Raw genomic sequence first — 21,729 nt, 5'->3', positions numbered from 1 at the left:
TGTGCAGACTGTCCCATGCTACATTCGGGATCAGTTTAACAACTTGATGTCTAGCAGGGTCACCATCATAAATTATGATTCTTACCTATACACAGTGGTAGTCGATGTCCGTGAGACCGTCACTGTCTTGTGTGGACCAATGTGGCAACAGTTTGTTGTTGATTATGGTCTCACTTTGGGTGATAATCTTATTTTTTTTCATTTCCAAATGAGAACAACCACGCCTTTTATGTTGAATGCTTTGGCAAGGGTTCCAAGCATAAGTTTCATGTTGACAGCAATGGTGGGTTCATTTTGTCTCTTTTATTAAACAAAGCATTCCTTTATATGTTCTTTTTTTTGTTAGCAATCCATTTTTTATTTGTACTTCTGATGCTTTTTGCTGCACCTGCAGTTCCTTATGAAGTTTTCAACTCAAATGTGAATTACAAGCTAGAAGATGTTGTCTACACAAAGGGTGTATGTCTTTCTGATGAGGAAAGAAATAATTTGAAGCATCGTATTGTGAACGTCGGGTCTGGAGCAGTAGCATTCCTTGTCCATTGTTTAAGCTACACCAACATGAAGGGAGGAATGGTAATCTGCATGCTCTTTATTGGTTGCATTTTTGCTGTGGTATTGCTTTTGGCTATGTTACCCATGTTCATATCAGAGGACGTCCCCTGCTTTTTTTATTGTGTTCTGTTCATTTTCCTTTAAACCTTTACATAGGTATAATTTTTGGTTTCTTAATTATTTCAGAAATTTCCACAACCACTAACAAGTGGCCTTAGGACATCCACTAAAGGCGATATCCTTATTTACACAAGAGAGCCTGAGGTCGCAACCGAGATGAAGTTTCGCATCGATTCTAATGGACGTTTGGCAACAGCAGGCTCTACCATGTGGAGAGATTTTCTAGTCAAAGCAGGTCTCAATGAAAAGGACCACGTTTCTTTTCTCATCTTCAAGGAAATGTCACGCCTAGTAGTGTGTGCTTTGAAGTTATGAGCATCTATATTTTCTGCATCTACTCATCGGGCCAAATCATGTGCTTCTTTAACTAAAACTCGGGATTTTTGTGATTTCGGTTGTTTGTTCGTGGAAATATACACTATTAATGCAACTTTGAATGCCATGGTGCTTGCAGTATTGCTTACTTCTGGATACATTGTTGTTTGGCAGGGGGAAGCTGTTTTTTTTAACTGTGAATGCTAACCCTATGTTCATGTGTTGTATCTACTCTTTTTTTTCATGTTAAAACCAGGTATATATGGGTTTGGTTTGCGTGATGCCTAGAAGGGTCTGGGTCTTCTGCTGTTACTTAAACACACTGTCAGGGGGGTACTCATTTTTTCGATGATCTCTGTAGAGGTACCGATATTCTTGCCCTTCCGACACTATTTGTACTGTTTTTTCACCAAATTGCATGCACCTTTAACTAGTGCAATCCATTTGTCTTGTCAGACGTAATTGCAGGGCTTTTGCTAGGGATTGCAAAAAAAAATTCCTTGCTGATTCTGAATTGTCTCTAGAAATAATTTGGCAAGCTGTAGTGAAAAATCAATGGATAAAATTCTGTAATGTGCACCTGCTACTGCAACATGTTTCTTATGAGTTGGGGTTGTCTATTTTTTCTCAAATTTTCTGGCTTAAAATTGTTCAATTGAATTTACATGCACCTTTTTCTGTTCCTTCACATGCGCAATCGAGCACATCGTGAATTGCAATTGCACCTGATCCTTGTTTCAATTGCAATTTGTTTAAAAATGTTTCCATTTTTCTGAATCTTTTTTTTGCTCGGTTGAATTGCAAGCACCTTTTGGGGTAGATTCAGAAGCGCAATCGAGCACATCGCGAAACGCAATTGCACCCGATCCGGACTTGCAAATTGCAATCTGTGATATATCTAGAACATAGGTGCAAATGGCTTTACCATTTCATTTTCATTTTTGGTGTTTGCCTGTTTTTGAAATCTGATCACACTGCTGCTGCTGCTTAGGCGTGGATCTGCTGCTTAGTTGAAATCTTATCATTTTTGGTTAGTCGCCTTGTGTAACCAGAACTAACCATGCGACTGTTTTTCACGCCGACTGTTTTCACGCCATAAACCAGGCGACTGGTTTATATACATATTCCAGGCGACTGTTTTGAATGCAGAAACCAGGCGACTGCTCACCCGAAAGAAAAAGGAAAAACAATCTTCGATAGAACTCGCTCCCTAGTCCCTCTTCTGTCCCGAACCCACTGCGCCTCCTCCTCTGCCCCGAATCCCCCGCCCTCGTCCTCTCTCCCCGTGGTGCCTCCGTGGGGTCGCCGTCGACGAGATCCGCCGCCGCGCGTTGCGGCCGGGATTCCACGCAGTTGCTGGGCGCCGGCCGGGAGACCACCGGGGATGCTGCCGTCGATGGAGGGAGTCAACGCCGGGCCAAGGTGAGTTAGAAAAAAAATCTGCTAAACAAAATTAAACGTGGGAAATTAAAAGCTAAAAATCGGGCGAACGGGGTTGCCTGCATTCTTCTTGTTCTTAAATTTCAGTTGTTCCTCATGTAGAATGAAGGTTCGGATCAACTCACGGGCAGTCGAGAACTTATTTCTGGTTCAAAACTTTCGGGTACTTCATGCTCAACAGGTAAATGCAGAATATGAGACTAACTGGATTCAATTACAATCCAGGTTCGCTCTAGCTATCAAATAATCAAACGAGCTTAAAAGATGTAAAGTCGCTGGTGAAGTACTAAAGTGCACAAGACATCAATTGACCCTAACCTATTCCAAGAACCCTGACGTGTAGAAACAATTGATGTCTTAGGCAAGAACTTGTTCCAATGGTATTCAACTAATCGAAGCCAATACAGACACCCTGATGTGGCGCACAGAATTGTCAGCATCTGCTGAGAGAAATTAAATAGCGCCATGGTGTAGTCAAAGTACAGCCATAGAGGTCGATTGCAAGATCTGTTGCGCCTCTCCGGCGAGGCGCGTGGCCTCCTTATCGGTTGCCTAATACTAATAGGAGTATAGGACCCTTCACTGATGACGGGCAACATTGACGGGTCTTTTATAAGCCCTCTTCAGCAGTGACTCAGGATGCCACCCTGAGATGACGATGACGCAACGCCAACCTAGTTACCACTCCACTGACAGTTCTACTTAGTGACTCGTCAGTGGTGACCTTTGACCACTTTGCACATCAGTTGTGACTTAGACAACACATGCCTGCTCACCAATTGAAAAAAAAACACTTCAGCAGTTCGACCTTGTCGAATTAGTTTACAAATATGATGTAGCCGGTAAATTAAGCATATAGTTATAGCACAATTCATGAAACATGAATAAAAAAAGGCAGCCCGGTGCATGTAGCTCCCGCTTGCGTAGGGTCCGGGGAAGGGTCCGACCACTTTGGATCTTTTGTACGCAGCCTTTCCCTGCATTTCTGCAAGAGGCTGTTTCCAGGACTCGAACCCGTGACCTCATGGTCACAAGGCAACAGCTGTACCGCTGCGCCAAGGCTCCCCTTCTAATTCATGAAACATGAATGCGTGTAATTAAAATGTCTAATCTGGAACCTTGTAAAAAATAATAAGTAAATACCAAGAGTGATTAAGGGTAAAGGAAGCAGACCTAGGGCGTCAAGCCATAGGTACACTTGCAGATGCTCTGACAAGTATCGAGATTGGAGATTCATTTTCATAACAAGTATCCATGTGCAGAGCGTGGAAATGCGTAGAGGATATACTTGTTTGATGCCTGCCAGTGCTCTGTTATTCAATGCGCAGAAGAAACTGATCCAGATCTGTAAATTGTCAACTGTAGAGGTACATTAATTTGCTTGACCTTATCACCAAAGAAGCCAGCACTGCATTGGCAATATCATTTTGAGTTAACCCACCAACACAGACGAACAGAGAGACAGAACAGAGCGAGCTAGCTGAGCATACAACAATGGCCGATGTCATGGTGAGCACATCCACTGGGGCCATGGGCTCCGTTCTGGGGAAGTTATCCGCCATGCTGAGCGATGAATACAAGCTGCTCAAAGGCGTCCACGGTGACTGTTGGGTTTGCCCAAAAATCAATCACATGAAGACGCACACGAGGATCACCAAATTATGGCCATAGGCACTTATCGTGCCTTGTCTCTTTATTTCTCTTGTAAATCTCATGTTACAACCCTCTTGACGTCCCAGTACAAGGCAGCCCTATACGTGTGTATATATACACACACAACGACCGGCTACTAGTCCTAATCGGACACCAATTCACGCTGTAACCTGAACCTAGACTCCTAGCTATATTTGTACACGGACACACTAAAGACTCTGATCCGATTACAACTAGGACACTGCTATTACGTGCACTAACTTTGATTAGGCAATATTAAACTAACAGTGACATCAAGTTCCTGAGGAAAGAGCTCGAGGCCATGCATGCGTTCCTTCTGGTGATGTCGGACGTGGAGCAACCCGATGAGCAAGCAAAGATCCGTGTGAAGGCTGTGCGAGACCTGTCCTATGACATCGAGGACAACATCGACAAGTTCATGCAACTCGTTGAACCTGAGTCCAGTTCTAATGATAGTGGCTTCATGGACCTTATTAGCAAATGCAAGAGAAAGGTAAAAGATATCAAGACCCGTCATGAGATCGCCAAGGAGGTGAAACACATCAAGGACCAAGTCAAGGAAGTGAGCGAGAGATATGCAAGGTACATGAAAACAGGAAGTGGCCTTGGCATGCTCCCATTTTGTTTATTATAACCATTGTCCATTCATTTCATATACATATGGCCCTACATCAAATATTATCACTCATTTGATCCTTCATATCTTGATCGACAACAAAAGGTACACCATTGATGGGTTCTCTGCCAAGCCTAGAAATGCAAAAGTTGACCCCCGAGTCATGGCTGTTATTAAAGATGCATCAGAGCTTGTTGGCATCGATGGCCCAAGAGATGAGCTTGTAAGGTATCTGGGCCAGGACGGTGATGAATCGACACGCCACCTGAAATTTGTCTCCCTTGTTGGATATGGAGGTTTAGGCAAGATTACTCTTGCCAACCAAGTCTATCAAAAGCTTGGAGCAAACTTTGAATGCCAGGCTATGGTGTCGATTTCACGAGATCCTGACATGACCAAGATTTTGAGTTCAGTATTATCTCAAATCAGCAACGGAGGAAAGATTCATGGCCGGTCAGGGGATCAACAAGCCAAAATCAGCCAGATCAGAGAATTCCTGGAAAATAAATGGTACGTACTCACTCCGTTCCTAAATTTTTGTCATGCTTTTAGAATTTGAACTAAAACCACGACAAGAATTTTGCAACGGAGAGAGTAACTGTTATAAACTAGAGCTATTTACATAATTTCGATTCAAAGTTTTTGACAGAACACTTTTATGAGAATATTGAATTAGTAGCATTTTCGTTTAGTGTTGGCCTACTGGTTTGCTACAAGCCTAAAACTAGTAATTTGTACGGTTATATTTTTAATATTAGATTACAGCCTTACTTGCACCGCCATAGTTTGATACTCCGTCCTCCCGTTCCTGCATAAATAATGTTTTGCATATGAGTACGATCACATGAAACTTCGACCTGAACTTCTCATACGAATATGTTGGCAAAAACTTATAAAGAACATTCATGATGATCTAATGATATCCTGATTCGAATTTAGAGAAGTTTGACTACGTGCATTTTAATTATGAACATTATTTATGAACTTTGCTTCTCCCTCCGTCCAACAAAAGATGTCTCAAGTTTGTCAAAATTTGGATGTATCTAGACATGACTTAGTGTATAGATGCATTCAAATTTAGTGAAAGTTGAAACATCCTTTATTGGATGGAGGGAGTACTTTAATTTTTGGTTTTGAACTTTGAAAATCTTCTCTTCACAACTAATGCCAGACTATTCTGTATGATCTCACCTGTGTTATTCCATACTTTTCACAATGTATATATTGATCACCACCAGTTGATAGAATATTTTTGAAAGCCTGGCAGGTGGGGCTGCCGTTTTCATTCATAGAAGGAGAAAAATACAGCACAGGCGCTCGAGGGGAGCAAATACAAAACGAAGAAGGCAGAAAGGAGAAAGAAGAAAAGAAAAAGGGCCGGGCAGGCCGGCGGAGGGCACGCCTACTCTCGCAGCATCCGGGAACTTCCAAAGGCCAGATTCCAGAGTCCCATCGTTTCCTGGATACGGGAGACGAGCTGGCCGGGTGAGAGCTCAACGCCTTGGAAAATCCGGCGGTTTCGCTCCAGCCAGATCTCCCATAGAGTGGTCAGGGCAATCGTCTTGGCCTTAGGGCGATCGGCGGCCCGACACCTGGACAGTCCCTTGAACCACTCGAACGGGGTGCGACACGACGGCCAATTTTCATGGCAGAGGCTTGGCAGCCGGACACGCACCCCGACCAGGTCCCAGACCGTGTTCGCCCAATGGCACTCGAAGCACAGGTGAGAACTTGTCTCAAGGCTTCGCTGGCAAAGCTGACAAAAATAGCAGTTCGGCCACCCACGCCTCAAGAGCACATCCGCCGTGAGCAGCCGGTCCTTCGCGAGAAGCCAGAGGAAGAACTTGCTCTTGGACGTGGCCTTGACCTGCCAGATGTCTGCCACAAACCGCGTGGACACGGCGCCGAGGAACTGAATCCGGTACGCGGATCTGGAGGAGTATTGGCCGGAAGGGGAGAAACGCCAGGTGAAGAGGTCGCGCTCCCTCGTCAGCGTAATCTCGTTGACACGCGCCCACAGCTCCACGAATTCGCCCAATTCCTCGGCAGAGATTCTGCCCTGTAGGTCAAAAACCCACCTGCCGCCACGGATGGCATTGGCAACTAACCGGTTCTTCCTGGAGGAGAGCCTAAAGAGCGAAGGCATGGCCAAGCCAGCTATTGTGCCAGAAGGAGGCGGTTTTGCCATCGTCGAGGGTCACCCGCGTGGCCACCGCAAAGAGCTCGCGATCCATGTCCGAGCAAGGCACCGGGAGGCCAAGCCAGGGCTTGTCAGTGGCCACCCGCTCGTGCCACAGCCAGCGGAGGCGCAAGGCGCGGCTGAGCAAAGCCAGGTCGAGCACCCCAAGACCGCCTAGGCATTGCGGCCGGCAAACCGCGCGCCAGGCCACCTTGCATTGGCCTCCAATAGCAGAGTCCTTTGCTGCCCACAGCCAGCGGAGATGATCACAATCGTTAATGAACCATGCCGGGAGTTGAAGCGTGGTCATGCTGTAAATTGGCATGGCTGAGAGTACGGAACGCAGGAGCACCAGGCGCCCCGCCGCTCAGAGCAGGCCATGCTTCCAGGAGGCCAGCCTCTTGCCGATCTTGTCCAGGAGCGGCTGCAGCTCCGCCCTCTTAGGCCACCGGAGGGAAAGCGGCATGCCGAGGTAGGTACAGGGGAGCGCGGCAATCGGCACTGCTAGCGGCTGGAGGATGTCTGCTAAGTCCAAGCCATCACAGCGCACCGGGTAGGCTGCGCACTTTGAGAAATTAACCTGCAGCCCCGAGACCTTGCCAAACACCTCAAGAATCTCCTTAATCACGAGCATCTCGCTCTTGATGGGGTTGAGGAAAACAACAGCGTCATCAGCATAAAGGGAGGTGCGCGAGTACTCCGGCCTACCGGGCATCCAGGATATGGCACCAGCATCAGCAGCCAGCTTGATGAGCCACTGGAGAGGCTCCATGGCGAGAATGAAGAGGAAGGGGGAAAGCAGATCTCCTTGCCGCGCCTATGCCGTATAGATGGCCCAGCCACCCCATTGAGAAGAACGCGGGAGGAGGACGTGGAGAGGAGAATGGAGATCCAATCCGTCCAGCGGCAACTAAAACCCCGCGCCCTAAGCATATCGATAGGGCCAAGACACGGAGTCGAACGCCTTAGGAATGTCGAGCTTGAGGAGCACAACCGGCTTTCTTCTTCCTATGCAGATCCTTCAGAAGGTTTTGCACGAACAAAAAATTGTCCTGAATACACCGACCTTTTATGAAGGCGCATTGCGAGGCGGAGACAAGCAGGTCAATCTTTTTGGCTAGACGGGACGCCAAAACCTTCATGAACAGCTTGGCCACGCTATGCATGAGGCTTATTGGGCGGTAATCCCTGACCTCCGAGGCATCAGCCCGCTTGGCAAGCAACACAATGGTCGACGTGTTAACGGACTCCAAGGCCGAGGAGTTGCCGAAGAACAGCTGGCCGAACGCGCGGAGGACGTCCCCCTTGATCGCCGGCCACACAGCCCGAAAGAAAGAGCCCGAGAGGCCGTCTGGGCCGGGGGCATGGCCCAAGGTGGAGTCACTGATGGCCTGCCACACCTCCTCTTCTGAGAAAGGCGCGTCAAGGCCCTCCAGGTCCACCTGCGGCAGCCCAAGAGCGGCCCAGTCGAAGGAGTGGGCCGCATCCGAGGGGGCACCCAGCAGGCCCTGGAAGAACCTCCAAATGATCCCCTCCTTCTGATCGTGCTCCACCGCCACACGCTGCCCATCAGAGATGGAGGAGATGCAGTTGCGGCGGCGCCTGCCATTAGCCTTGATGTGGAAGAACTTGGAGTTCGCATCCCCAAGACACAACCAGTTGACGTGTGACCGTTGCTTGATACGGATCCTCTCAATGACGGCAAGGCCCAACACCCTACTCTTGAGGCTCTTCCACAGGTTGAGCTCATGCGGAAGGAGCTGCCGTTCCTCCTGAGCCGAATCAAGTAGGAGGATGGTCTCCTGGGTGAGCGTGAGCTGCAACTTGGTGCTCCCAATCTGGTTCCTATGCTAGGCGGAGAGGTCGGCCGCCGCCCGGCCGAGCTTGAAATTCAGGGCCGCAACCGGGCAGCTGAGCGGACAGGGGCGGCTCCACGAGTTCTGGACGATGCCCATGAACCCGGTGACATGCGGCCAGAAAGCCTCGAACCTGAAGGGCCGCTTCCACCGGATGGCCTCAGGGCAGTGAATGACCAGAGGGCAATGGTCGGAAGGGGAGGTGGCAAGGGGAACAAGACACGTCGAGGAGAAACGGATGTCCCACGCAACATCACAGAAAGCGCGGTCGAGCTTCACTAGGACCGGGGAGTCCTGCTCATTGGTCCAGGTGAACCTCCGGCCGACCAGCTTCAACTCCTTGAGAAGACAAGAGTTCAGGGCGTCTCGGAAGTGCCGCATCATCCTACGGTTGAGGTTGGTGGAGCTCTTATCCTCCGCCGCGACAATCAGGTTGAAGTCCCCCACCTCAAGCCAAGGCAGCGCAAACAAGGTGCGGATACGCCTGAGTTCATGAAGGAAACGCAGCCGAGAGGGGTCGTTGTTGGGATCGTAAACGGAGGTGATGCACCAGGGCGCTTCCCCAGTGCAAGGCGCGAGCTGGACCGTGAGAGAGAACTCTCCCACATCAACCACCGTGCCGTGGAAACGGTCAGGGTCCCAAAGGATCATGATCCCACCTCTAGTGCCCGCAGCGAGCCGGTCTGCACAGCCAGAGAGCCGGGGGCCAGTGATGTCCAAACGTAACGCCGGGCTCACTACCGCAAGCTTCGTTTCCTAGAGGCAGAGCACCGAGCAATTCAGCTGGTCAATGAGGCACCTAGTGTACGCTCGCTGGGCCAGGGTATTGAGACCACGTATGTTCCAGTTAAGAATTCTAGGATTTTCATTCATGTTAGGAACAAAGCAGCAGCAACAGACAGACCGGTCCAAGAGGACCAGCAAACAAACTCAAGGCCGGCCAGAACAGTTGGCGGCCAGTTTGGAGAACAATCCCTAAGAACAACAACACAGCAAGGCCGCTCAGGACAACTGACGGCCAATTTGAAGAACAAACACTCACACGCAGGGGAGGTAATCGCGACAGTCATCGGGAACAGGTGGTGCATCGGCGCGACAGGCGGCCACATCATCTAGGCGGGATCCTCCAGCAGCTGCTGGAGCTCGCCATCTGGGAGATCGATGCGCGCCGAGGACTCAGCGCGGGTCACACGGGCCAGCCTCCTCACGAGGTGAGGAGAGAGCGGGCTGGCGAACTTCTCCTTCATCTTCAGGTCGGTAGAGGCGCCGAACTCACTGGCGGAGTGAAGAACCTCCATCTGCTGGGCGATCCGAGCCTGGGCCCGCTGCTCGATTGTAAGGGGGGAGGAAGCAGCCCCCGCGAGGCGGCGGCTACGCCTCGGCGTGGGGGCACCCACCTCGGGCGTAGCTTCCACCAGGGTGGCCGCCTGCCAAGCAGCCGGCACCGGCAGATCGAGCGGCGCGGGTCCCAGGATAGAAGGCGGAAGGTGGCAGAGGAGGCCAGCCATCAGGGAGGCAAAGCCATCAATCTCGAGGCGCTGCATGGTGGTGTCGAGCAGGGCAATCGAGCTTCGGAAGCCTGAGCTGGGCCACCGGGGGGAAGCCTGGCCGAAATACTCAGATGTTCCAAGGCTATCCTGGCTCCGGGGACGGCCCACAGCAAAGGGGGGGGGGGTGCGCGAGCGCAGGCCCAGCAGCCGGCCCATCATCCGGCCCATCATCCGGCCCGGCCAGGTTGAAGTTGGTGAAGTCCTCGAGCCCCGAGGTGGGGAGCCCACGGTAGGACCAGGAGACTCATAACTTGGGCTGCGGCCCAGATGAGGCACCAGCACGGAAGGGGACTCGGCAGGCGAGTAGCTAGGCGAGCGCCCCCTAGGCGGCGAGATTCCAAGCGAATGGTGGTTGAAGATTCCAAATTCCGCACTCAGCCTGGTGGCCTCCACCTCCACGCGGAGCGGGTCGGTGCGCGTCAGCTCGTCCCAGAGCTGCTGCACGGGGGACCTGGAAGGGAGCATGCAGGGTTCCAGAAAAGGGGGCGGCCGCGTACCCAGCGTCGTCTCTCAAGAGGGGCTAACGACTGTCGCCAGGGGCATCTCTGTCTGCACCACAGGTGGCAAAACGACATCCACAGGGTTCCAAGCTTGTTCCACAAGGACCGAGACAGGGGCAGGGTGACAGCAGGAGTGGGCGCTAGAGACAGAGCGGCTGGGGCGAGATCGACGCCCACGTCTGCGTCGCGGCGCGACATTCGAGCTGTCCTGACGGTCGTCCGCTTCACGGGAGTCGTCGCTTTGCGCCCCAACGTGGAGGGGTGCCACCGCCTCAGCACAGGCGGGCTCCACTACCTCAGCACAGGTGCCACGGGCCTCAGCACCGGTGGGGCCCACCGTAGAGACGGCACAGCCACCACCGCTTTGACCCCGGGTTCTGGTGGGGGCCACCGCCTCGTCGGCGCGAGCGCCGCAGCGCCTCACGCCAGCTTCGGAACTGGCAGGGAGACAAGCCGCGACCGTCCCCTCCGCAATCCGCATCCTCATCGTGACGCCTAGCACCGAGCCTAGAGTGGACGGAGGCACGGAACGGGGGAGGCGGCTCAATGCTATCCATGAGGTGCTTGGTGTAGGAGAACCGCTCGACCACCGGCCAAGGCCGAAAATCCTCCGAGGAGCCGGAAGGCAGGCCGGAAGCCACGCTGACCGGCGAGAGGGGTTCCAGAGGCGAGAAGTCCTTAGTCGTGTCGAGGTGGACGAGGACGCGGAACTTCGGGCCGTCACGGCCATCATCCCGCGGGTGGCCCACCGGCTGGCCATGGCGAGCGCGAGGCTCGGCAATGGTGTCCACAATGTCGGTGTAGAGGACGCGCGGCAGCCGATCCGGGTTAAAGGCCCAGACCCAAATGTAGCAGAATTCAGTGTTGTGGAGGGACTCGGACTGCTCCTCGATGCAGTCGACGAGGCACTTGCCGCGCAGCAGCTCCTGGAGAGCCCGCATGTTCCACGCCTGGAGCGGCAGCTTCTCCACCGCAAGCCGGCAGTAATACTTCCATTGGCAGTGAGTGCCATCCTGGGTTGGCGTCCAAGGAGAGAGGGTGAAAGGGGCACCTTGGCAGGTGAACACGCCGGCGTCCCTGGCCAAATCGCGCTGCCAAGGCTTGGCAAAACGCGCCATCAGGTCACCCTGCCCAAAACGGCTCACCGCCACCACCTCCGGCCGGAGATGCAGATCTTGGGCGAGAGCACGCCCAATGGCCACATTGGAGAGGTGCGCGAAACCACCATGGGCCGTAATGACCATAGCCGTAGCCCGCAGCATCTTGGTCATCTCTCCCATGGCTGGCGAGGACGTGATCACAGCAAAGTCCTCTAGCGGCTTGCGGTGCGCCTCACCGGGATGGTCCCCAGAGCAGGCAGCGCCCAGCAAACTCAGGCCACGCGAGCCCATGTTGCTAGAACCGCTTGCAGTCCGCCGCTTAGAAGGACACTGGCGAGCGAGGTGCCCAACCAGCTTGCAAGCAATACACCGAAGTGGATCTCTACACTCAACTTTGCGGTGGCCGGGCTGAAGACACCGGAAGCATTCTCCCCTGAACCACTTCTTATAGCCACAGCCACGCCCGGCGGCATTTAACGCCTCACCAGCCCGGCGCTGGCCAGCGTAATTGCCTGGGCGGGAACGGGGTAAGCCAGCCGGGCCGCGCCGGCGCCTCGGGGAGACCAGCGTCCATCCCTGGCTTTCCTCATCAATGTTGTTGACGTTGGGGGCAGCAGACACAGCAGCCGCAACAGCCTTGGCCCGGGCACGCGCCCTGCGACGCGTACAGCCTTGGCCCGGGCGGGAGTAATGACGCGACTTCACACCACGGCAAAGGACTGAATCTGCGCCCTCGGCAGGGCGCGAGCAGCGGGGATTTCCAACCGGCGGAGAATCTGGAGCGATGGTGACAAGCCATGCGAGTTGGGGCTAGCCCTGCAAGAGCTAGGCGGGGATGGGGTCAGGGAGTTAAGGACGCGGTAGATGGAATCCTCACCTGCAGGGACGGGGCTAGGCGACGGAACGGGGGGAGTGCGCCGGCGTGAGGCTGGTGGCAACCTCCCGCGGGGGAGGCGAGGAGGAGCTCATTGGTGATGTTGATAGAATATTCAGTAGCGTTAGTTTTTATTGTTATCGCATTAGATATCTGCATATGGTTAGAATCCTAACTATCTACTAGAGCTGTTGTAATCCGGTTGTAAACCTGATCTTCAATATATAAAGGATCCCAAGGCCGGCCGTATGTGCTGTGCGATCCAATCTATTTCCCTAGTGCTTATTTCTTTCATGGTATCAGAGCTTTCCGATCTACACCAAACATGTCTTCCACTTCTTCTTCCTCAGCGGCCGGCCCCTTCAACTTCACCAACTTGATCACCATTAAACTCACGCCCGACAACTACCTGCTCTTGCGCGCTCAGATGATCCCTATTCTGAAGAGTCATCTTCTCATGGGGTATATAGATGGCACGTTCCCTCCTCCAGACAAGATGATTCCCAACCCTCGTGCTTCGGAGAAGGATGCCTCCCCAACTTTACCAAACCCTGCACATACTGCTTGGGTTCAACAAGATCAAGCCATACTCTCAGCGATTCTCTCCTCTCTTACCGAGGGAGTCCTGGGCATGGTCCTGCTTGCTACCACGGCCAGTGAGGCGTGGTCGACTTTGTCCAGCAGCTTCTCGTCACAGTCCACTGCCAAGTCGATGCAGATTCGCTCGCAGTTGGCGGCTACCAAGAAGAACGGCGACTCCATTGCTGTCTACTTCAACAAAGTCAAGATTCTGTCTGATACTCTTACAACAATCGGACAGACCCTCCGGCCAGAGGAGTTTATCTCCTACTTGCTTGCCGGATTGGATAGCGACTATGATCCTCTCGTTGAAGTTGTGTCTTCCCGCACCGATCCGATGCCCGTGCGTGATCTCTATTCCCATATGCTCAACACCGAGCAGCGCATCGAGAACCGCAAGGCCGAGTTCAACTCCAACATCCACTCGGCCAACACGGTCTCCTACGGCAACAAAACTGGAGGTGGCGGCAACAATCGTCCTCCTTCCTCCCGATCTGATTCTCGTCAGGGAGGGAAACCGAGTGGTGCCGCCAAACCTCCTCCAGCCAACTATGGTGGCGGCAACAACTTCAACAACTAAAACCGCGGTGGCGGCTCCAACTTCAACAACAACTCCCGTGATCGTCCTGTTTGTCAAATCTGCGAACGGGTCGGTCATGTCGCGTCTCGCTGTTTCAAGCGGTTTCAATGCGAGTTTCTAGGAGCCGGTAATGATGGCCGGTACTTGGATCGGCAAGTTGCTGCTGCTACACAGGGACATACTTCTTCGTACCATGTGGACAGCGGCTGGTATGCGGACACAGGGGCTACCGATCACCTCACCAATGAGCTTGACAAGCTCAATGTCAAGGAACACTACCACGGCAAGAACCAAGTGCACACTGCTAATGGGTCAGGTATGCGCATATTACATATGGCCAGTCAATTCTTCCAACTCCTTCCTTTCATTCCCTTCAACTCAAAAAAGTTCTTCATGTTCCTGATGTTACACGAAATCTAGTATCTGTTCGCAAACTAACAAAAGATAATAATGTTCTTGTTGAGTTTCATCCTGACGATCTTTTTGTTAAGGATCGGGGTACGAGGGAAACAATCCTTAGTGGTCGCTGGCGTGGAAGTCTCTATAAGTTTGATGTTCCTTCAGTCAAGAGCGTCTTCAGTGGTGTCAAGGTGTCCCGTGAGCAATGGCATTGTCGTCTCGGTCATCCGGCATCTCCAATTATCCAGCATATTTTGTGTCGTCATGATCTTCCTTCTGAACATCTTCATAATAATGCAGTTTGTGACGCTTGTCAACAGGGCAAGAGTCATCAGTTGCCTTTTTCTCTTTCCACTCGTGCAACATCTAAACCTCTTCAAATCATATATTCAGATGTGTGGGGCCCTGCCCAAGTTTCTACTAGTGGTCATAAATACTATGTCAGCTTTGTTGATGCTTTTAGTCGTTTTACTTGGATTTATTTTCTCAAACATAAATCTGAAGTTTTCCAAGTCTTTCTTCAGTTTCAGCGACATGTAGAACGACTCCTTAATCACAAGATTCTGTTTGTCCAAACCGATTGGGGTGGCGAGTATCACAAACTTAACGTATTCTTTCAGAATATTGGTATAGCTCATCGTGTCTCTTGTCCCCACACTCATCAACGGAATGGTATAGCTGAACGAAAACATCGCCATATTGTTGAGACAGGGCTCACCTTGCTCACTCATGCATCTGTTCCCTTTCGGTTTTGGCATGACGCATTTTCCACTGCTTGTTTTGTCATAAATCGGTTGCCCAGTCGAGTTATTCATATGCAAACTCCGCTTGAGCGTCTTCTTGGAGAGGTCCCTGATTATACCTTCTTCAAAGTCTTTGGCCGTGCCTGGCCCCACCTACGCCCTTACAATCATCGCAAGTTAGAATTTCGTTCTAAGAAATGTGTCTTTCTCGGGTATAGCTCAATTCATAAGGGCTATAAATGTCTTCACGTTCCTTCGAATCGTATGTATATTTCAAGGGATGTTGTTTTTGATGAAACTATTTTCCCTTTCTCTAATCTTCCTTCGGTCACACCTCAACCTTCCAGTACTAGTACTTCCCTTCCTATGGCTGGCCAATTTGGAGATATTGCGTATTCCCCCTTGCTTGTTGCTAATCATGGTGCAGGGCCTGGACGTGGAGCTCGGTTGGTACCTCTTGATGATGATAATGGAGCTGATCATGGTGATTTTTCTCCACCTGCTACTCCTGGTCGGGCGGCACCTGCATCTCCAATGCCATCAGCTGCCTCTCTGACTCAGGCGTCTGCATCTCCAGCGCCCTCTACCGCTACAGCGCCGGCCTCACCGGCAGCGGCCCCACCACCCGAGCCTCCATCACCTCCTGCTGCTGCTCATCGTCCTGTTACGCGTCTTCAGCGTGGGATCCGACAGATCAAGGAGCGCACCGACGGCACTGTCACCTACCTTGCCACGACGTGCATGGCGCGCGCTCATGCAGACCCAGAATCTGAGCCCACTGATCATCGGCAAGCCCTTCATCATGCACACTGGAAGGAAGCTATGGAGAGTGAATTTTCTGCTCTTTTGAAGAATGATACTTGGCAGCTTGTTCCTCCCAGGTCTGGTGTCAATATTATTGATTCAAAGTGGGTTTTCAAAATCAAAAAAACATGCTGATGGCTCCATTGAGAGATATAAGGCTCGGCTAGTTGGAAAGGGTTTTAAGCAACGATATGGCTTGGATTATGAGGACATATTCAGCCCAGTTGTCAAGCCTACTACCATACGCATTCTGTTGTCTCTTGCAGTCACCAGGGGATGGCATCTTCGACAACTTGACATTCAGAATGCTTTCCTCAATGGATTCTTGGATGAAGAGGTTTACATGCGGCAGCCTCCTGGCTTTGAAGATTCCTCTCGTCCAACTCACCTCTGTCGGCTGGTCAAAGCAATATATGGTCTGAAACAAGCTCCCCGGGCATGGCATACAAGGCTCAGTTCAGCTGGGATTTTCCTCTTCAGTTGCGGATACATCCCTATTTATTTGTCATCGTCCTGGTGTTACTCTGTACTTACTTGTGTATGTCGATGACATCATTGTGGTTAGCTCATCCACGGCTGCAACTGACCGGCTGATCCACCAACTTCGAGATGCATTTGCTGTCAAGGATCTCTGGCCTCTACATTTTTTCCTTGGCCTTGAAGTGACTCGTTCAGCTTCTGGTGTTCTTCTTACTCAGAAAAAATATGCCCTTGATTTCCTTCGGCGAGCTGGCCTACTCAAGTGCAAACCGGTGGATACCCCCCGTCATCTACAGAGAAGCTCTCAGCCCTCGATGGTGACCTGCTGTCTTCTGATGAAGCTACCAGATTTCGGAGTATTGTAGGAGGTCTGCAATACCTTCTTATGACTCGGCCTGACCTCTCCTTTGCAGTCAATAAAGTGTGCCAATTTATACAGGCTCCTAGATGCACACATTGGGCTGCTGTAAAGCGCATTTTGCGATATGTCAAGGCCACAATGATGCACGGTCTTCAGCTTCGGCCCTGCTCCGGTTCATTGTTATCTGCATTTTCTGATGCTGACTGGGCAGGCAGCATGGATGATCGGCGATCAACAGGGGGATATGCAGTATTTTACGGTGGGAACTTGATCGCCTGGAGTGCTCGTAAGCAGGCAACGGTGTCCCGTTCAAGCACTGAGTCAGAGTATAAAGCTCTTGCTAACGCCACTGCCGAGTTGATATGGGTTCAATCTCTTCTTCAGGAACTAGGGATTCGAGAAGATCGTCCACCAGTTTTATGGTGTGACAACATTGGAGCAACTTACTTGTCTTCAAACCCTGTCTTTCATGCACGTACGAAGCACATTGAAGTTGATTTTCACTTCATAAGAGAGCGAGTAGCGCAGAAGAAACTAGCTATCAAATTTATTTCTTCAAAAGATCAGGTTGCAGATATATTCACCAAGGCGCTGCCACTTCCAGCTTTTCAGGCGTGTAAACGCAATCTCAACTTGGTGCCCTCTGTTGAGATAGAGGGAGGGTGATAGAATATTAAGTAGCGTTAGTTTGTATTGTTATCGCATTAGATATCTGCATATGGTTAGAATCCTAACTATCTACTAGAGCTGTTGTAATCCGGTTGTAAACCTGATCTTCAATATATAAAGGATCCCAAGGCCGGCCGTATGTGCTGTGCGATCCAATCTATTTCCCTGGTGCTTATTTCTTTCACCAGTTTGCCAAATTTTGGGCGAAAGTTTTGTGCATAATAAGAGAGGAGTACTACAGGAAAGAAAGAAGGAAAAAACAAAGCACACCACAACTCCTGTTGGAACTACGTACGTAGCTTCAAATCAAACAGGCCATAAACCAAGGCCTAACCTCAAAAGACTACGTGAACTTTTATTTAGGGTAAGAAGACTATGTGAACTTTATCAAACAGAACTATCTTCAGCATGAATACACTGTTGGATGTGTTCAATCTTCTTGAGATCTCGCTAATTCATGTGCTACAAAGTGCAAACCTAGGCCCAGTTCGTATAATGCGCAAGGTTTAACACAAATAAACCAGTCAAAATTCTGCACTAGGCAAAATATAAAGGCGGTGCACCTTGTCTAGCTCTAACTACAATAAAAGTATCATTTATCTCTCGTAAAAAAGTCGCTATCTATAATAGGATTTTTTTTCTTTTCTTTTGAGAAACTACCTATAATAGGATTCGATCAACATAGTCTTGCCCTGCACATGAATCTCTTCATGAAATTACTACAAATATGTTATGAACACTGATTCGATGTGAAATATATGATTTTCAAAACCTAAAATGCAGGTACCTTATAGTGATCGATGATATATGGGATGTACCTACATGGAGAATTTTGGAGTGTGCATTATTTAAGAACAGATGTGGCAGTAGAATAATGATCACAACACGGATTAACGATGTAGCTAAATCATGTTGCTCTTCTATTGGTGATCTTGTCTACAAAATGAAACCACTCAATAAAGATGATTCAAAGAAGCTATTTTACAAGAGAATATTTGGTAGTGAAGAGAACTGCCCTTTTGACTTCAAAGAAGCCTCGGCAGATATTTTGAAAAAATGTGGTGGTTTGCCATTGGCCATCAATTCTATCTCGAGTTTGTTGGCTACTAGGCAAACAAAAGAAGAGTGGGATCAGGTGCGATGTTCTATTGGATTTGCAAAAGGCCAAAGTTCCGAAATAGAGGCAATGAATTATATATTATCTCTGAGCTACTTCGAGCTTCCTCACTATTTAAGAAGTTGCTTATCGTAGTTGGCTCTGTTTCCTGAAGATTACAAGATCCGAAGGGAGCGCTTAGTGCGCAGATGGATTTCAGAGGGTCTTATTCGTGGTGAAGATGGGGAAGATCTTGCCGAATTAGGAGATGTATATTTCCATGAGCTTGTTAATAGAAGTTTAATACAGCCGGTGGACATAGGATATGATGGCAAGGCATGTTATTGTCGAGTTCACGACATTATCCTTGATTTCTTAATTTCTAAGTGTGCCGATGAGAACTTTTGTACTTTGTTAGGCAGTCATTCAAATCTCACAAATTTGTCAGATAACAAAGTTCGTCGGCTGTCCCTGATGGGAGATGGTGATGAAAGTAATGTGATTAAACCTCATGAGTTGGATTTGTCACATGTTCGATCAATTGGTGCTTTTGGGTATGGGTTTGGCAAGCAAATACCTTTCTTTCTGAAGTCAGATGCACTCCGCGTGTTGGACTTGGAAGGTTGCTTTGGACTGGAAGAACATCATCTGAAAAATATTGCAAGATTCTCTCAGCTGAGGTACTTGAACATTTATGATACCGGAATTTCCAAGCTTCCAGGACAAATAGGAGACTTGCAGTATCTGGAAACACTAAATGCATTTGATGATTCTCTTGATGCGCTTCCGGAAACTATTAGTCGGCTTCAACGACTGATGCATCTATCAGTATCACGTTTCACTAGAGAGCTTTGGAACATAAATGTCCTTAGGCAGTCACTGAAATTTGTGCAAGAGCTTGGTGAACTGACAAAGCTGAGGATGCTGACAGTTAATTGGGACGCTGATGAGATAGAAGGCCACAAATTAGTAAGTTACAAGGAAAAGCTAGCGTCGTCCCTCTGTAAACTTGATGCATGCAACCTTCATACCTTACATATCTATTTAGATTTAGGAGAAAAGGATGGCCTCCTGGGAGATGATCCATTCATCCCTGCTCTCAATAGCATCCGAGAGATTCATCTCTTTGGTGGACAAATCTTTTGGATGACAAAATGGCTGGTCACACTTGCCAACCTACAAAAGTTAACTATCTATGTTGCATTGATAGAGCCACAGGATCTTCAAATGATTGGACACATACCCACTCTGAGTTCAATTTGGATGTCTATGGAGCCTGCATCATCACCAGCGGAGGATTTCAACAGTTGCAGAAGTTTGCAGTCGAATGCAATGATTTGATGTTTGAAAACGGGGCTATGCCGAAGCTCATGGAGCTTCGCCTCTATATCCGCTCAATTAAGTGCAACTCTGGTGGTAGTTCAAAAAAACAAAAAAAGATCAACTCTGGTGGTGTTGGCGTTTTTGATTTTGGCATCCATGGCCTCCCTTGCCTTGCTACAGTCCATGTCATCAAGGAAGCATTACCATGGAATGTGGGATGAAGCTGAGATGGATGAAGATGTCAGGAACCGAAGAAAAGTTGGAAACTTGAAATCATAGAGACATCTGTGGTTCCCTGTGTTTCTGGCGAAGAGCAGCATGAGTTGAAGGGAAACAGATGTGCTAACTAAAACAAGAGATCGTGTTGTATCCTTGTCACTTTCAGTAAGAGATAGAAGTTCTACCTATGTCACTGTAATATTTTTGCTTGGCCAGAGGCCAGAGCTCTGCTACTCTTAGTCCACGCTTATGAATGAATTAATGCCCACCAAAAGCTACTCTTGGCATTTTTCGTCAGGTGCCAAGAGAATATATGCTTGCTACAGTTTCATCCGTTGGAATTTAGGATAAGACAAACGCCTAAACTAAATTAAATTCCTGGAAAATCTCAAAAGCCCATTCATCGAGTCAGTCGGTCCGGATCGTTGCTTATTCTTTTCGCAGTTGAAATATGTTACGGACGCGTAACAAATCCCGATAATTGCGGATTTGACTTTGGTTTCCTAAACTGAAGGTTTCCTAAATCAACGTTGGCTGGTATCCTAAACGAAGGTTTCCTAAATCAACGTCCGTTGGTTTCCTAAACCGAAAGTTTCCTAAATCAACGTCGGTTGGTTTCCTAAACTGAAGGTTTCCTAAATTGATGGTTTCCTAAACCGACGTCCGCATGCGTGCCTATATAATAAGACGTTTCCGGCCTCAGAACGAATACGCCAAAAATCCGTCGTTGCACCCACGATCCAATATCGTTGTTCGCTGCCTTCTGCTACTCTTTCCTGCCGGCTGGGTGCACAGCTCGCCGGGAGAGCAGGCCTCCCGAACCCCGAACTTCGAGATCCTGCCCGGGAGACGGTTGATAAGGTTTTTGGGGAGCGTTTTTACACGATTGCTCGCTTCATCATGTCCCTTCCTCGTCGGCTTCTTCATCACCATGGTCAACAACGGTAATCCTGCAGCTCAGCCTGCCGCTCAAGCTCGGCAGCAGCAGGCTGCTCAACTTCAAGCACAGCAGCAGATCAAACAATGGGCGACTGCTGCTGCCCAGATGCAAGCACAGGCGCTCGCAGCTGCCCAGGAGGTTGCCAGGTCGGCTGCTGCAGCCGGCGTGAAGATCGACGCCGCTGGACTCGTCACCGACTTCAACAAATTCATCACCAAGGAACCAACTCAGGAGAAGGACACCTTACCGTACGTGATCTGATTTTTCTTGTTGATTTTTTCTGTAGTTATATTATGCATGCTGTGGATTAGACGAGTTTTATCGCTTTGCATTGCTGTTTAGTTTGTCTAGTTTGCATGACATAATATGTTACATGTTTTTACCCATGATTTTCTGGATTAAATATTCATCGAAAATACCTAATTTTTCAACAATCCAAAAACCTTATATGTGTAGGCAATTTTCGATGGTTCAATTTGCTGCTACTTTGAAACCACCTATGTTTACTGCACTGCACTTTAAGAGGTGGCAGTATAAATGTCACATGTGGCTTGTGACTATGGGCGCATGGTGGGCGGTACAACACGGAAAGACTCAAACGGTTGCTCCTGAGCAGCTGTATAAAGAGTCTTGTGTTGTAGTCGTCAGCGCGATCCTAAGTGTGCTGGGAGATAAGCTCGTTGATGCTTATCTGCACATTCAGGATGCCAAAGAGCTGTGGGATGCGTTCGACGCAAAATTCGGCGCATCTGATGCT

The 21,729-nt window shown here is 49.6% G+C and overlaps 1 protein-coding gene and 1 non-coding gene across 2 annotated transcripts; both read left to right on the top strand.

The window, feature by feature from the left end:
• The first annotated feature begins 2,125 nt into the window (after nt 1–2,125).
• LOC100821883 (putative disease resistance RPP13-like protein 3) lies at nt 2,126–20,034 on the top strand. The gene is made up of 7 exons (XM_024455731.1): nt 2,126–2,412; nt 4,372–4,686; nt 4,826–5,230; nt 18,178–18,529; nt 18,647–18,830; nt 18,939–19,170; nt 19,701–20,034. Exons 1-7 carry the CDS (start codon nt 2,375–2,377, stop codon nt 20,032–20,034), a joined length of 1,860 nt encoding a protein of 619 aa, XP_024311499.1. The 5' UTR covers nt 2,126–2,374.
• Nucleotides 13,600–13,738, top strand: LOC112269639. Its single transcript, XR_002961530.1, has one exon. It is a non-coding gene; the product is annotated as a small nucleolar RNA Z247 (small nucleolar RNA).
• Nucleotides 20,035–21,729: the final 1,695 nt, after the last annotated feature.

This window comes from Brachypodium distachyon, chromosome 5 (genome assembly GCF_000005505.3).
Source record: "Brachypodium distachyon strain Bd21 chromosome 5, Brachypodium_distachyon_v3.0, whole genome shotgun sequence".
Taxonomy (NCBI): Eukaryota; Viridiplantae; Streptophyta; class Magnoliopsida; order Poales; family Poaceae; genus Brachypodium; species Brachypodium distachyon.
The sequence above is the reverse complement of the archived record's forward strand: the minus strand, read 5'-3'. Positions and strand labels throughout refer to the sequence as shown.